We start from the raw sequence: 16,820 nt of genomic DNA, 5'->3' as shown, positions 1-16,820 counted from the left end.
ACATAGTGGTGGGAACTTATAGAATTCTGTGGGAAAATGTTTTAGGCATGATCTGTGATCTGTGCAGAGGTCAATGTGCAGAAAAGAAGAGGAGTGTCAGGAGGAGTCACTTATTGTGAATGACTTGATCCCATCTTATCTATAGCTTTCACTGTAATCCTGTCCGTGATAAGGAGGAGATTGGTGAGACGTTTTCTATACAGAACAGGAAGTGTCAGCTTATTTATATAGTATAAAGAAGGTGTTGGCACTCCGATCAGGTGTGGTGCTGGTGAACAACATAACGGTAATGAGTAAGTGTCGAAGTAAGTATAGAAGCACCACAAACACAAAGGGCACATTTGTCAGCTGATGAAGCCTAATGCCGAAACACGTCCTTTCTCTTTCTGCTCTTTTTCTCTCACCATGTGAAATAAAGTTCTTTAATTTTGAAAGGTTTGGTGAATACTGGAACTTCTATACTTACTTATTATTATTATTATTATTATTAAAAGGCTCAGTGACCAGACTGAAAACAGCAATATATCAGGAATATTTTATAATATAGATAGTAAAATAGAAAATTTGAAAACAAAAAAAACAAAAAATTCTTAAAAACGTCATTCTGGCAATACTTCGTTTTGTGATGTAACCTACCCTAAGTAAGTATTTTACTGTTCTGCCATTGGTAGGATTTCTTATATATATTCCATAAAAGAGTATTCCTGTGGTCCACAGTAATTATTGCAATGCTGGTGGGAAAAAAAAAATCACTGACCCCAGATCCCCTGCGGCCCCACTCAGCACTTGTCTCTTCTTATTGCTTTTAGACAAGAGGCCAGAGAAGGACCTGCCAGCTCAGCCAACCACTGGCTGCAGAGGTGTTTCATCTTGGCCGGTGATTGGCTGAAGGGGCAGCAAATGGTCTCTCTTTTTGGAAGCAGGAAAGCATTGGGTGATGGAAAAGAGACAAACAGGAGGAGCTGCAGTAGGAGTCATGACTGGGGTTCTATAGATTTATATTTTTCTTTCTTTCTTTTTTTTTTTTTTACAAGTCCCAGCCTAATAATAACATTTTGAACCCCCAAAAGACTCCTTTAAGCCTCACCCCCCCCCCGCCCCCCTCTTTTTTTTGGTGAGGTTTGCATAAACTTTGCCCATTTTATGTTCTGGTTCCCAGGATTGTCTTTCCAAAATCTGGATTCTCGGCAAGTAAGGAATTCCTCAGTGTCTGGCCTGTACTATTGTTATTTCTGCAATTCTACCCAAATAACGGAAGCCAAACGGCCAAAAAGGACACTATGTGATCGTGGCCTAGTAGTGCAAGTACCTTGGAAAGGAGATGACACTTTCAGGCTATGTTCTCACAATTTGAAAATAAGGGCAAAATAAGGCCGTATTTTGATAATTACGGCTGTAAATAATTATCACAACCATTATCATCAAAATACAGCCTTATTTTTGCTGCGGAAAACCTTGTGTGAACATACTCTAAGGGTCATGCTACATACGTAGTCCCTCTAGGGCGGTCCATAGAGTCTCTAAGGGTCCAGATATTTCTATGTGGTCATGGCTCCTGTCACAGTGGTCCATAGAGTCCCTTAGGGTCCAGACTATGGCTAGGGAGAGGGTCCCTGAAGAGTTATTATTGAATGACTAAAGTCCCTGCCTAACATGATTATGTCATGAATCTTTAGTTCTAAGAACCTCCATACATTGTCCTCAATTTGGGTGTGAATTTTGCAGCTCAGTTCCATTGAAGTGAATGGAGGTAAATATCACACACTACCTGAGGACAGGGGTGGTGCTGTTTTTGCAAGAAATTAGCTGTGTTCTTTTTATTTTAATCCTGGATAACCCCTTTAAGTGACTTTTCCTTTATTGGGTTCATCTGTTTATAGGATGCCTCTACATTGCTGGTTCCATCTCAGATGATATATTAAAGGTTATAGGAACCGGTCAGTGCTCTACTTTTTTAGCCGCCCTTCAATAGAAGATTGCAGTTACTACACCGCTAGTAAACTTGGGGATGAGTATCTGAGATCATGGGGCTTCCAGTTGACAGAAGATCATAATGACTCCACTTAAAGGGGTTATCCAGCGCTATAAAAACATGGCCACTTTTCCCCCTCTCTTGTCTCCAGATTGGGTGGGGTTTTAAACTCAGTTCTATTGAAGTGAATGGTGCTTAATTGCAAACCGCACCTGAACTGGAGACAAGAGAGGGGGAAAAGTGGCCATGTTTTTGTAGCGCTGAATAACCCCTTAATTACATAAGTACAAGACACTACCTCTTATAAAATTACAAGATAAAAAGTTATCTAATCCAAGACACACAAAGAACACTATGAAGTACACAAGCAGCGCACAGTACAAAATACCAGATATAGCATAGACCTAAATAAAAAGTTACTGTACAATATTTACAGTGTGAGTTTTGGATAACACTAGCTGGATATATTAAAAAAGTAAAGTTTGTGTTACACTCCAGAGCTGGATTCAAAATTCTGCCGGTTGTTATTGGTGACGGTCAACATCAACGCACCCCTAACAGCTTATCTGAGATTTTATAATAGAGTGGAGTGGCTGAATTTTCTACATAGTAATTACAGAATACTGAGTGCAGCTCTGGAGTGTAATACAGGATGTAACTCAGGATCAGTTCAGGATATGTAATGTATGTACACAGTGACCCCACCAGCAGAATAGTGAGTGCAGCTCTCGAGTACAATACAGGATGTAACTCAGGATCAGTACAGGATAAGTAATGTAATGTATGTACACAATGACCCCACCAGCAGTATAGTGAGTGCAGCTCTGGAGTATAATACAGGATGTAACTCAGGATCAGTACAGGATAAGTAATGCAATGTATGTACACAGTGACCCCACCAGCAGAATAGTGAGTGCAGCTCTCGAGTACAATACAGGATGTAACTCAGGATCAGTACAGGATAAGTAATGTAATGTATGTACACAGTGACCCCACCAGCAGAATAGTGAGTGCAGCTCTGGAGTATAATACAGGATGTAACTCAGGATCAGTACAGGATAAGTAATGTAATGTATGTACACAGTGACCCCACCAGCAGAATAGTGAGTGCAGCTCTGGAGTATAATACAGGATGTAACTCAGGATCAGTACAGGATAAGTAATGTAATGTATGTACATAGTGACCCCACCAGCAGAATAGTGAGTGCATCTCTGGGGTATAATACAGGATGTAACTCAGGATCAGTACAGGATAAGTAATGTAAAGTATGTACACAGTGACCCCACCAGCAGAATAGTGAGTGCATCTCTGGGGTATAATACAGGATGTAACTCAGGATCAGTACAGGATAAGTAATGTAATGTGTTAAGAAAGGGACTTGACTCAACCTCAACTCAGCAATGCATATATTCTGTAAGTTTCTCTTAGTTAGCAAATTTTAGGCCACAATTTAAAACAACATACATATAACAAATCACATACTGTTACAGACACAAGGATACTATCCCCAAAGTCCAGTCTCAACATTTAGCATACTGTAGTTCAAAGTCCCGACACATTATATGGTATACTGATGAAACATAGTAATATGGAAGGAAATAACATCAAAAGACATCTGTAAACCTCTACCGCTATACAGTATATACTCCAAAGAGAAGGCTACTTTATATAGGACATTTATATAGCATAACCTCAGAAAACACACCGTTTGGATAGAGTTCCCTTAAACAAACTTTTTCTAAAGATACAGTAATGGGCTCTATTATACAGGTGTGATTCAGACAACGTACTAAAGGAGAAGAAAAATTTAGAAAACCTATCTTCATAGGAGTCTTTCTAAGGGACCTGTCTTGTCTTTCATTACATAGACAACATATTGATATGAATGCACACTGTGTAATGCTTCATTTCCCCTTTGGAGGCGCTGCAGAAAATGTTAACACTTAAGGGGAGATTTATCAAACATGGTGTAAAGTGAAACTGGCTCAGTTGCCCCTAGCAACCAATCAGATTCCACCTTTCATTTTCAGTTGCCCCTAGCAACCAATCAGATTCCACTTTTCATTCCACACAGACTCTTTGGAAAATGAAAGGTGGAATCTGATTGGTTGCTAGGGGCAACTGAAAATGAAAGGTGGAATCTGATTGGTTGCTAGGGGCAACTGAAAATGAAAGGTGGACTCTGATTGGTTGCTAGGGGCAACAGAGCTAGTTTAACTTTACACCATGTTTGATAAATCTCCCTCTTAATGTCAGGTTTCCCCACAGCTGATTCATGGGGGTTATAGCAGCAGGACACACAACTTATTATCAATGGATCCTTCTAACAAGTAGGGATTATCCAAAGCTGAGAGACCCTTTAAGCACAAGCACAAATATATGCAGCATCATACAGAACACCCTATAATAAAGGTAAGTGAAACATTCAGTACTCACTGAGGAGGGTAAACCTGGGGGCACTTTTCTAACTTTCTTTGCTTGTACCTCTGTCAAGGAAAAACATGAAGCAGGTTTAATATATACCCAATGAATACAAGTAAATTCACTAAAAATAATAAAAAACTAATAATTTTTAGTAGTAAAAATAATAATAATTATAAATTATTGAAAAAAAAAAACACAATTGTTACAGTGTTAATATATTTATATTTAAAAAGTTTGACACATAACTTTTTATGGGATTTGCTAGACTGAATTTTTTTTGTAAATTTTTTAAAATCAATTTTACTAGTGTTCCTAATAATATTATTATTATTATTATTATTATTTACAATATACAGAGTGACTGTTCAGAAGAATATTCAGATCAAAGACATTTTTAATTTACAAAATTCAATCGATTACTTATAGAATCCAAAATTTAGTAGTAGTTGTTCTCGGTAGTGTTCCCTTATTTAAGTTATTTTGTCCTGATTCTGATTTAGCAATAAATGTAGGTTAACAAGAGAACACATAACAATAGGTAAGCCTGCATCATCAGTAATACCGACCCTATGGAACTATCTCTACACATCTATCTTACCGATAAAATATGTTATATATCGTTTTATATATTACTTTTATTTTAAAAAATATATTCTTTAAAAAAAAAAGAAAATACAATAAAAGTACATATGTTATCACCCCACTGGTTTTCCCAGTTAAATAAGTTAATAACAATCACGTTAAAATGTTTTTTTTTTGCTTATATGTGAACCTGGCCTTATGTATGTATATATATATATATATATATATATATATATATACACACAGTATATGCTCTTGTACTATTGCAGATTTTTGAATTTTTTTGAACAGTTTTTATGCTTTTTAGGCGAAAAGGCCCCATATTTTAATCCATATATTCCCGTATCCTGCCGTTGTGATGTCACAGCGTGAGGCTCATGGTGTAAACATTGCACAATAGTGCAATGCAGCGCAGGTATAATCAGTGCTGGGCTACATAGGCTGCAGCCAATACAAGCTGAGCCGCTGGGTAACTGAGAAATATCTGAAGGCTCTTGTTATCGTGTGTGTCTCTGTGGGGTACAAGGTTTATCTGAGAGTGTAACTGGATACTATTACTAGGCAGAAAATAAAGATAATACTCACCCATTGAGCTGCTGTGAAAAGGCCTCCTCCTGGAGTTATTGCTTGAATAATGATAGTACTGTGAGCCAGGCTTTGTGGGTGAGAGAGCTCCTGAATTCCCAATGTCCATGTCACCTCCAAGCAGGCTTTGCTAGAAACGACACAGGGAAAACAAAGTATTCATATTTATTCATAGGCCAACATGTCCTCTATTGTTTACAGCAAACTAAAAGCATAAACAGCAATATAAACCCTATAGAACTATATACATCATCACCATAGAGAGAGCCTGGTGCACCAGGTTACGGTATAGGCAGGACTAGGAAGAGCTGGGGGACTACAATCACCTTATTCATCAGCCTTCCTGAGCTTGCTTTAAAGGCACAGAAAACACAAAAAAGGCAACATGCCAACAACATGTTAGTCCACGGCAGACAGTGATGTATTTTTTATTGTGCTTTTTTTTTTTTTTGTTACTTAGCATTTTAAAGGTCGCTTTCCTCGTTTTCATTTTAAACTGGAATTGGGGGATTAATTATTGATTTATTTTATAAAATAGAAATAAAATGAAAAAAATAATTTTAATAATTACAAAAGAAAATGACTGAATAATTAAATATGGCTATATATATATATATATATATATATATATATATATATATATATCAGGCAGTAATTTTATCAAATAATAATAATATTAATAAATTAAATAAAACATAATAACACATTTTATAAATAAAAAATAATAATACAAATATATAATACTGATAATAAATAATGAAAATAAATAAAAATATCAAATAAAGAAATACAATAATAAAAAGAAAAAAATAATAAAAGGAAAATATTTTTTAAATAATACATGTATTTTTTATTATATTTATTTTAATAAACATTTAAGGGGAGGGGAGTTGATATATAATTTTTTTTATTCTACAGAACAATAAAAAAATTTTATTCGTTCAATTACTCAAAGATGAGGATGGTATGGGATACTATGTTAGTGAAGCCCATGGTTAGAACAGCATGACGCTAGTTGAGGAGGAAACTCCTAAGCCCAGGATGAGCAAAAAATTGCAAATGAACGAGACGGCAATAAGGTTAATAAGATAAAGTTAATCAGGCTGGCGCAATCTATTTACTATTTGCTATAAACTAGGATGTAACTTACCCATAATACACAAGTCCCTTGATTACACCTAGCATTGAGTACATTGTTCTTGTAATTGTTCTCACATGGGGTAAACCAGGTGCGGGTCCCATCATTTATATTAAGAGCAAATTTATCATTTAAAAAGGGAAAATTTAAAATTAAGTAGCGGAGAAAAAAAAATTCTAACTTTATCTTTACTTGTAATCAACTTTTACCGACTGAACTAATTACTGTACTTGATAAAGTACAGAATGTGTTTTGCCTAATCTAAATTCTAATCACCGTGTCACTCACAACAGACTTAGTAATGCTTCACTAACGCACTATTCACATGCAAAATACTCTAAATGGCCCAATTATGACTGTGCTCCTGTACCGCCGTTAACCCACTGAGAACTGAAAAATTTCACAAGCCACTCAGCCACCGCAACAAAGAGCCCTTGTTTTAAATTAAGTCAGTCTTTTTGATTCCTAAATAGCTCAACAAAGTGGCGAGTCTTCTGCCGGGAGCGGCCGGTCACATATGACCTGGGAGATGGAAAGAAGAAGATTCAGATTCCAGTGCGGCCTCTAGAACTTAGCAGGCCGGCGATGAGACTGGACTGAAGGCAGTGACTCTCTTATTCACTGGTGATCTTAGTCTAGGTTACAGGACATTGGAGGCGACAGAGACGAGTTTGTCATGTGGAACCAAATCTGCAGGTATATGGAATATGTTATATGAAGGCCTCGGATCCTGTATGGCTCCAACCCCGATACACCGAGCCTGTATGGATTCAACCCTATACACCGAGCCTGTATGGATCCAACCCTATATACGGAGCCTGTATGGATCCAACCCTATATACGGAGCCTGTATGGATCCAACCCTATATACGGAGCCTGTATGGATCCAACCCTATATACGGAGCCTGTATGGATCCAACCCTATATACGGAGCCTGTATGGATCCAACCCTATATACAGAGCCTGTATGGATCCAACCCTATATACGGAGCCTGTATGGATCCAACCCTATATACGGAGCCTGTATGGATCCAACCCTATATACGGAGCCTGTATGGATCCAACCCTATATACGGAGCCTGTATGTATCCAACCCTATATACGGAGCCTGTATGGATCCAACCCTATATACGGAGCCTGTATGGATCCAACCCTATATACGGAGCCTGTATGGATCCAACCCTATATACGGAGCCTGTATGGATCCAACCCTATATACAGAGCCTGTATGGATCCAACCCTATACACCGAGCCTGTATGGGGGCAGAAGTTAACCGTGGAGGAAAATGTTGCGCAATAAAATATGGCGCAAGTTTTGAAATCAAAGATACAGAGAGGTGCAGGGAACCCCTTAAGAGTTTATGGAGGCTACATGACAGGTTGCTACAAAGTGGAGAATTTTCAGAGTTATAATATGGTCGTGTGAATGAGGCCTCAGAGAAAGTCATCACATGAAGTAATAACAAAAAATTCAAAAGCATATCTTCTATCTATCTATCAATCAATCAATCAATCAATGTCCTATCTATCTAGCATGTATCTATCTATCTATTATCTATCTCCTATCTATCAGTCTATCTTTTATCTACCAGTCTATCTCCTATCTATGTATTATCTATCTATCTATTATCTATCTATGTATCTATCTATCTATCTATCTCCTATCTATCTATCTATCTATCTATCTATTTATCTATCTATCTATTTATCTATCTATCTATCTATCTATCTATCTATCTCCTATCTATCTATCTATCTATCTATCTATCTATCTATCTATCTATCTCCTATCTATCTATCTATCTATCTATCTATCTCCTATCTATCTATCTATCTATCTATCTATCTATCTATCTATCTATCTCCTATCTATCTATCTTCTATCTATCTATCTATCTATCTATCTATCTCCTATCTATCTATCTATCTATCTATCTATCTATCTATCTATCTATCTCCTATCTATCTATCTATCTATCTATCTATCTATCTATCTATCTATCTATTATCTATCTATCTATCTCCTATCTATCTATCTTCTATCTATCTATCTATCTATCTATCTATCTCCTATCTATCTATCTATCTATCTATCTATCTATCTATCTATCTCCTATCTATCTATCTATCTATCTATCTATCTATCTATCTATTATCTATCTATCTATCTATCTATCTCCTATCTATCTATCTATCTATCTATCTATCTATCTATCTAGAAAGGACTCAGGTTTATGCAATTTTGTTGAGCCCAAATGAAAAGCTAAATAGCTTTAGTGCAATAGATATGCAATTCTTTCCATATTTCTTTCCAGTACTGTAAATGAAGTACACTCCTCATTGTGCAGTTGTAGTTTCTGTTGTTCTATAGTAATATCCCTCACAATTCCCTACAATAACCTCATCTACATTCGTCCACAGTGCAAAGTACAAATCTATTTTAAAAGCATTACAGACAGACAGAATGGAAGGATTTTCTTTTTAATATTTTTGAGCTAATACACCTGATGTCCACTAGGGGGTGCCACGTGTCATGCTAATGCTTCACACCCCCAATAGATTTATGTATCACATACACTTATTGATCTTTAGCATTTAATTTCTGTTCAGTCAGTGAGTTTCCTTTCTCAGACTTGATATGTAGCAGAGATGAGTTTGTCAATGTATTGTTCCTGACAGTTCTGTGGGTAACCATAATGCACTATGTTTGCTTTCTCTCCTATGTAAAACCTGGGCACAATTTTTTTGCCTTTTTTTTGGTATAAAATTTATCTATTATGTGGAAAAACCTTGGTTGATTTTGTGCAAAGAAACTCAAACATAAATGAACTTTACACCTGGTCAAATATTTTGTGCGTGCAAATAAGAAATTAGTCTAATAGAGCTGCGTAGGTTTCACATTCAGTTACGACTATGGGGGGAGGGGGGTCCTCGTTTTTATGTCAAAAAGGTAAATCAGTGTAGTAAAGGACTAAAAAAATTTTCTTAAAAGAGCGCTACACCTGTCTGCAGGATGTGAGTGGTACTGCAGCTCAGTCTCATTCACTGTGATAACACTTGTGGTGCTGTTTATGAAGTTAAAAACCACAATTTATTTTACTTTTATAACTTTCTTTTTTGCTGCAAATCAGTTGGTTTCAAAAAGTTGGATAGATTTCTAATTTTCTTCTAATAAACATCTCAAGTCTTCCAGTACTTATCAGCTGCTGTATGCCCTGTCCATGTCAGGAACTGTCCAGAGCAGGAGCAAATCCCCATAGAAAACCTCTCCTGCTCTGGACAGTTCCTGACATGCACATAGGTGGCAGAAGAGAGCACTGTGTCAGGCTGGAAGGTATACACCACTTCCTGCAGGACATTCAGCAGCTGATAAGTACTGGAAGGCTGAATATTTTTTTTATATAGAAGTTAATGACTAATTCATATAACTTTTTGACACTAGTACCCCTTTAGGCAAAATGAGCCTTGCACAAAAAAATTACATGGCATGAAAGCCTTAATGCCCCCCAAACAAAAACAAATCCTCCAACACCTAAGTGAACAAGTAAAAGAAAAAAATATTGGAAAGCAAAGGATAAAAAGGCCTTATCTAGGTAACGATTCCTCACTCTTCTATCTCTTTTTTAAATTATATTAAGGAGTACTGTCCCTTTAAATTACACCGCCTCCCAACTACCACTCCAATCATAAATAATAAAAACTTTGTGTACATTAGCTTACATGGGTTTTAGGGGTCAGGGGTTGACGTTAAAAGGCCACAAGTATAAAGTCCTGGGCGAGCCAAACACAACCCAAAGTATCGCTTTACTGCGAGTTTAACATCGGTTTATAGACTGCAAATAGTAGTAACAAGATTAGCTGAATAAAGAGCACTTCTTCACACGGCGAGACGTCAGAAAACTCTGCAGAGCAGCGCTCAAGTTCTGCTGGCACCTAGCCTGATCCCGGGAAAGAACAGGAAAGAAAAATACAGCAGAAACCATAAAAACCCAATAAACGTAAACATTATTTACACTGTACTTTATATATAATACATAGGATCAGCAATCTGGAAGTGTGCAAAGTGTGAAAGAAAAATGTCTATCTATCTATCTATCTATCTATCTATCTATCTATTATCTATCTATCTATTATCTATCTATCTATCTATCTCCTATCTATCTATCTATCTCCTATCTATCTATCTATCTATCTATCTATCTATCTATCTATCTATCTCCTATCTATCTCCTATCTATCTATCTATCTATCTATCTATCTATCTATCTATCTCCTATCTATCTATCTATCTATCTATCTATCTATCTATCTCCTATCTATCTCCTATCTATCTATCTATCTATCTATCTATCTATCTATCTATCTCCTATCTATCTCCTATCTATCTATCTATCTATCTATCTATCTATCTATCTATCTATCTCCTATCTATCTATCTATCTATCTATCTATCTATCTATCTATCTATCTATCTATCTCCTATCTATCTCCTATCTATCTCTCTCCTATCTATCTCTCTATCTATCTATCTATCTATCTATCTATCTATCTATCTCCTATCAGCTATCTATCTATCTGTCTATCTATCTATCTATCTATCTATCTATCTATCTATCTATCATCTATCTATCTATCTATCTATCTATCTATCTCCTATCTATCTATCTATCTATCTATCTATCTATCTGTCTCCTATCTATCTATCTATCTATCTATCTATCTATCTATCTATCTATCTATCTCCTATCTATCAAATTCAAATTCAAATTCAAAAAAGCTTTATTGGCAGGTCCAAAATAAACATTTAGCATTGCCAAAGCAACAGAGTACTATTATTAAAGATGAGCGAACCGGGTTCGGGTTCGAGTCCATCCGAACCCGAACTTTTGGCATTTGATTAGCGGTGGCTGCTGAAGTTGGATAAAGCCCTAAGGCTATGTGGAAAACATGGATATAGTCATTGGCTGTATCCATGTTTTCCAGACAACCTTAGAGCTTTATCCAAGTTCAGCAGCCCCAGCTAATCAAATCTTCTATCTATCTATCTCCTATCTATCTATCTATCTATCTATCTATCTATCTCCTATCTATCTATCTATCTATCTATCTCCTATCTATCTATCTATCTATCTATCTATCTCCTATCTATCTCCTATCTATCTATCTATCTATCTATCTATCTATCTATCTATCTATCTCCTATCTATCTATCTATCTATCTATCTATCTATCTATCTATCTCCTATCTATCTATCTATCTATCTATCTATCTATCTATCTATCTATCTATCATCTATCTATCTATCTATCTATCTATCTATCTCCTATCTATCTATCTATCTATCTATCTATCTATCTATCTATCTATCTATCTATCTCCTATCTATCTATTATCTATCTATCTCCTATCTATCTATCTATCTATCTATCTATCTATCTATCTATCTATCTATCTATCTATCTATTTTCCTATAAGCTCCTGTACTAACTTTGATGCTTAGATTGATATTTTCTCACACAACAGATTTTTTTCCCTTTGCTCCTAGAAATTATAGTCTGATGTCACCCTTCAGCCGTGCGGTATAGAGAAGGCTGTAATCATCAGCTGCCCTGTGGCTGTCACTGCTCAGCCTGACAACTAATAAGGTAGAGCTTTGGTAGTCAGCCAAGTGGTGACAACTAGGGAAGACTAAGTGAAAAACGCTTCTCTTTCTAGCAAACTGATGATAATAGAGAACCTGATCTAATGCACAGAGAAATTGTCCATAATATCACAGTCTATTTCACCTCCCGCTAATGTCTTGGCAGAGTGGTGCACACCGCCAAGCGTATGTTCTACAAGGACATTACTGTTAAGTATACATGTTAATAAGACACAGACGTTATGATGTGTATGACTCTTCTCTAAAAAATAGGCGTCTGAAAATATTCTTGTACTTTCTTAGTTGGCCATGGTTTTTGGAATATGATTATTTCATATAAGTTTTTAATTTTCCAAGGATATAACACAAATTGTGCACAATGCAATGGAAAAGGCAGCTCTCTCTGACTCTATCTCAGCGGGAAGTCAAAGCACTAAAGCAATAAGCTCCTGAAATACATCTAGATGATCAGCTTTTATATATATATATATATAAGTTTAGAATATGTTGCATACATACTTTGGTGTCCCAGCTAACTTTCATATCTCGTCGAAACTCGCCTCAACTAAGAGGAAGCTCCTCCTACTCTGCACTCATTACCTGTATTAATTGCACCTGTTTGAACTTATTACCTGTATAATAAACACCTGTCCACACAATCAATCACACTCAAACATATTCACCATGGCCAAGACCAAAGAGCTGTCTAAGGACACCAGGGACACAATTGTAGACCTGCATAAGGCTGGGATGGGCTATAGGACAATAGGCAAGCAGCTTGGTGAGAAGGCAACAACTGTTGGCGCAATTATTATATGACTGCCAAACTTCCTTGGTCTTCGGCTTCATGCTAGATTTCGCCTCGTGGGGTAAGGATGATTCTGAAAAAGGTCAGGAATCAGTCCAGAACTACACGGAAGGACCTGGTCAATGACCTGAAGAGAGCTGGGACCACAGTCTCAAAGATTACTGTTAGTAACACACTATATCATCATGGATTAAGTTCCTGCAGGGTAAGTAAGGTCTCCCTGCTCACACCAGCACATGTCCAGACCCGTTTGAAGTTCACCAATGACCATCTGGATGATCCAGAGGAGGCATGGGAGAAGGCAATGTGGTCAGATGAGACCATAATAGAACTTTTTGGTATCAACTCCACTCGCCATGTTTGGAGAAAGAAGAAGGATGAGTACAACCCTAAGAAGATGAGTCCCCACCGTGAAACTGGTGGAAACATTATCCTTTGGGGTGGTTTTCTGCAAAGGGGAAAGGGCGACTGTGCCGTATTAAAGGGAGGATGGATAGTGCCATGTATCATGAGATTTCGGCCAACAACCTCCTTCCCTCAGTAAAAGCATTGAAGATAAGTCTGAAGATTGGTCTTCCAGCATGGGTCTTCCAGTATGACAATTACCCAAAATGCACAGCCAGGACAACTAAGGAGCTGGAGAGAGGGAGCTGAAACTCAATGTTCCACAGAGATAGCCCCAAAACCTTAAAGATCTGGAGAAGATTTGTATGGAGGAGCGGGACACAATCCCGGCTGCAGTGTCAGTGTCAACCTGGTCAAGGACTACAGGAAACGTCCGACCTCTGTAACTGCAAGTGTGACCCTCTTTTCCAGGATAAGTTCCCTGCATGGTTGTTGACCCATTACCACCGTGCATGAGGAACCCAGAAGCTGTGCAAGGTAAGAAAAACATGGCTGTTTTCTTCCAGAAACGGTGCCACACCTGTCCATAAATTGTCTCCTAACAACATTGACGTAAATGGGTTTGAGCTACTGTAGCGTTTGTGAAGCTGATTTCCGCTGAGGTTTTAGTAGCTATATGTATTTTATATTAATGGAAGTTTATTGGCATGTTTTACACTTGTTAGGATACACCCGATAAATATTTATCCAGAGAATCGGCAGAGATGAAGGAGGTGAGCGTGAACGAGACCGTATAAAGGCTTTATATGATACTGACGCATTTCGGGGGACGTTCCGGGTGGAAATGTGTAATAGGACTGCACTTGGGAAATGCTGAACAAAATGTATGTCTACTTATTTTAAAGAGCTTGTAAATGGAACGCTACCCATTTAGTATTGTTCAGCCTACTTCTCACATCTCTAACAGCCTGCAATAAAGGGAGAGATAAAGCATTCACAAACCATCAGCCTGCAAGATTCATTTACTGCACCATTTGGGGATTGCGCTCAGCCAAATGAGCAGCCACAAGAATGGGTAATATTAACTCTCTCTCTGCCTGTTAGGTTCCAGTGCACGCTGCCACCAAAGTGCTGACGATCCTTTCCGCTGGTGGCTTCTGCCATCTAAAGGTTTATTAGTCTATGTGCCCGTAAGTAGAAGGAGGACCTTACTGCATACTATCTGACACTCAATGGCTTTAGGTTTGGGAAATGCGGCCCCTAACTCTATAAACTTATCAATGTTAGAATATTCAACCTCACCTGTTTTTCGGGCTGTGACACTCCTGGTGGACTGGATTAATTCTGCCCAAAGATCCATGGGAGGAACTGCTTGCATTAGACAAAAGCTTATATAAAGTTTTTGAAGACTGTAAGCCCTCAGGGGCTGGGTCCTCTCTTCCTATGTAAGCCCTTATGGGCAGGATCCTCTCTCCCAATGTAAGCCCTCACAGCCAGGGTTTTCTCTTCCTATGTAAGAACTCCTGGGCAGGGTTCTCTCTTCTTACGTAAGAACTCCTGGGCAGGGTCCTCTCTCCCTATATTAGTCCTCCTGGGCAGGGTTCTCTCTTCTTACGTAAGAACTCCTGGGCAGGGTACTCTCTCCCAATGTTAGTCCTCCTGGGCAGGGTACTCTCTCCCAATGTAAGTTCTCCTGGGCAGGGCCCTCTCTACCAATGTAAGTTCTCCTAGGCGGGTCTTCTCTCCCTATGTTAGCCCTAAGGGCCAGGAGCTTCTCTCCCTATGTAAGCCCTCATGGGCAGGGTCCTCTTTCTATATGTAAGTTCTTGTGGGCAGGATCCTCCTTCCTATGTAAGCCCTCGTAGGCAGGGTCCGCTATCCCTATATAAGCCCTTGCAGCCAGGGTCCTCTCTTCCTATGTAAGAACTCACAGCCAGGATCCTCTCTTCCTGTGCAAGTCCTCATAGACAGAGTCCTCTCTTCCTCTGTAAGCCCTCGCAGCCAGGGTCCTCTCTTTTTATGTAAGCCCTCATGGGCAGGGTCCTATCTCCCTATATACCAGTCAGCCATTTACTTTATTCATGTTGTTTTCTGTTTTTTGTTTTTTTTCTTCTTCGTTATTTTCTGTCTGTTAACCCCATATTTGTGTACAGCGCTCGGGAACCAAGGGCTGTTCAAAAATAAATTCTCAATGATAACTAGACCACAGCAGCAATTTCGTGACCTGTCCTAGAATGGGCTACTACTATGCCAATGAGGAACTAACCACCTTGTTGGAAAGCATCCTAATATCTTTCTCGACAAGTCAAGAAACCATGAAGACTTATACATTTCCAGACACTTCTTCCTCTTCTCCTGTTATAGTGGCATAACTGTTGGAGGACTGGTCAGACCTTCGTGTGTTCAACATAAGGAGGGGGGTGGTAAGTGGCAGCCAGGCGGTCAGAACGAAAGGATAGGTAAACATGCCTGATCCTCTCTTTATCAACACCTCTGTCAATGAAACCATAACATAGGTAAAAAAGCAGACTTTTAAAATCTAATAATGTGTTCTATGTAGAGATGAGCGCAAATGGTGCTCGAGTCTCATCGTTTGGCATTTGAATACAGGTGGCTGAAGACATTGGATGCACCCATAGGGAGTCTTGGAATACATGGATGCAGCTATAGGCCAGAAGTTGAATTCACATTTTTCAGGAATCCCCCGGGCTTCATCCAACTTCTTCAGCCACCGGTATTCAAATGCCAGATGATCAGACTCGAGCATGCTTGAGTTGTGCCCCCGGCACATGAATAACTAGGCTGTATGAAGACTCTGCCAGTGAGCACCGATCTTGCTGATCATGTGGTGCTACGTTGAATCTTGTAAAATGGTCCTTACAATTACTGTTTACACAATATGTATGGGCCTTAGGAGATCAGTCAGGCTTACCACGTTTCCCCAAAAATAAGACAGTGCCTTATATTAATTTTTGGTCCCAAAGAGGCACTATGTCTTATTTTCGAGAGATGTCTTATTTCTCCCTCTCCCCCACGGCCCCTGGTCACCGCCCTCCCCTCCCTGAAATACCCACCAACGTCATCCAGCAGCAGCAAGACCAGGCGCATGCGGCAGAACATGTGTCAGGTGACGCACATGCAGTTAAATGCAGAAATGTGTTTGACAAGGCCCTGTTAATTACAATTTTGGCTGGAGGTAGCATTATGACCCCCCACCCCACCCGAGCTGCAATGCCACTTGTATACTTACAAAGCCAGAAGACAGAAGGAGAATCCATCCGGGAGCACAGCTGCAGCCATGCAGCAGGTGAGTATGTATTTTT

The 16,820-nt window shown here is 38.5% G+C and overlaps 1 protein-coding gene across 4 annotated transcripts in view; it reads right to left on the bottom strand.

Annotated features, from left to right (window-relative positions):
- Positions 1-16,820, bottom strand: part of TCF4 (transcription factor 4) — a 327,929-nt gene that overhangs the window by 143,747 nt on the left and 167,362 nt on the right. For all 4 annotated transcript variants that reach the window (XM_069963163.1, XM_069963159.1, XM_069963157.1 and 1 more), the window contains 2 exons: positions 5,565-5,694; positions 4,410-4,459 (listed from right to left, as the gene is read on the bottom strand). In XM_069963163.1, coding sequence (XP_069819264.1) covers positions 4,410-4,459; positions 5,565-5,694 — 180 coding nt within the window. The remainder of the gene's footprint in view (positions 1-4,409; positions 4,460-5,564; positions 5,695-16,820) is intronic.

This window comes from Dendropsophus ebraccatus, chromosome 3 (assembly GCF_027789765.1).
Source record: "Dendropsophus ebraccatus isolate aDenEbr1 chromosome 3, aDenEbr1.pat, whole genome shotgun sequence".
Classification (NCBI taxonomy): Eukaryota; Metazoa; Chordata; class Amphibia; order Anura; family Hylidae; genus Dendropsophus; species Dendropsophus ebraccatus.
The sequence above is the reverse complement of the archived record's forward strand: the minus strand, read 5'-3'. Positions and strand labels throughout refer to the sequence as shown.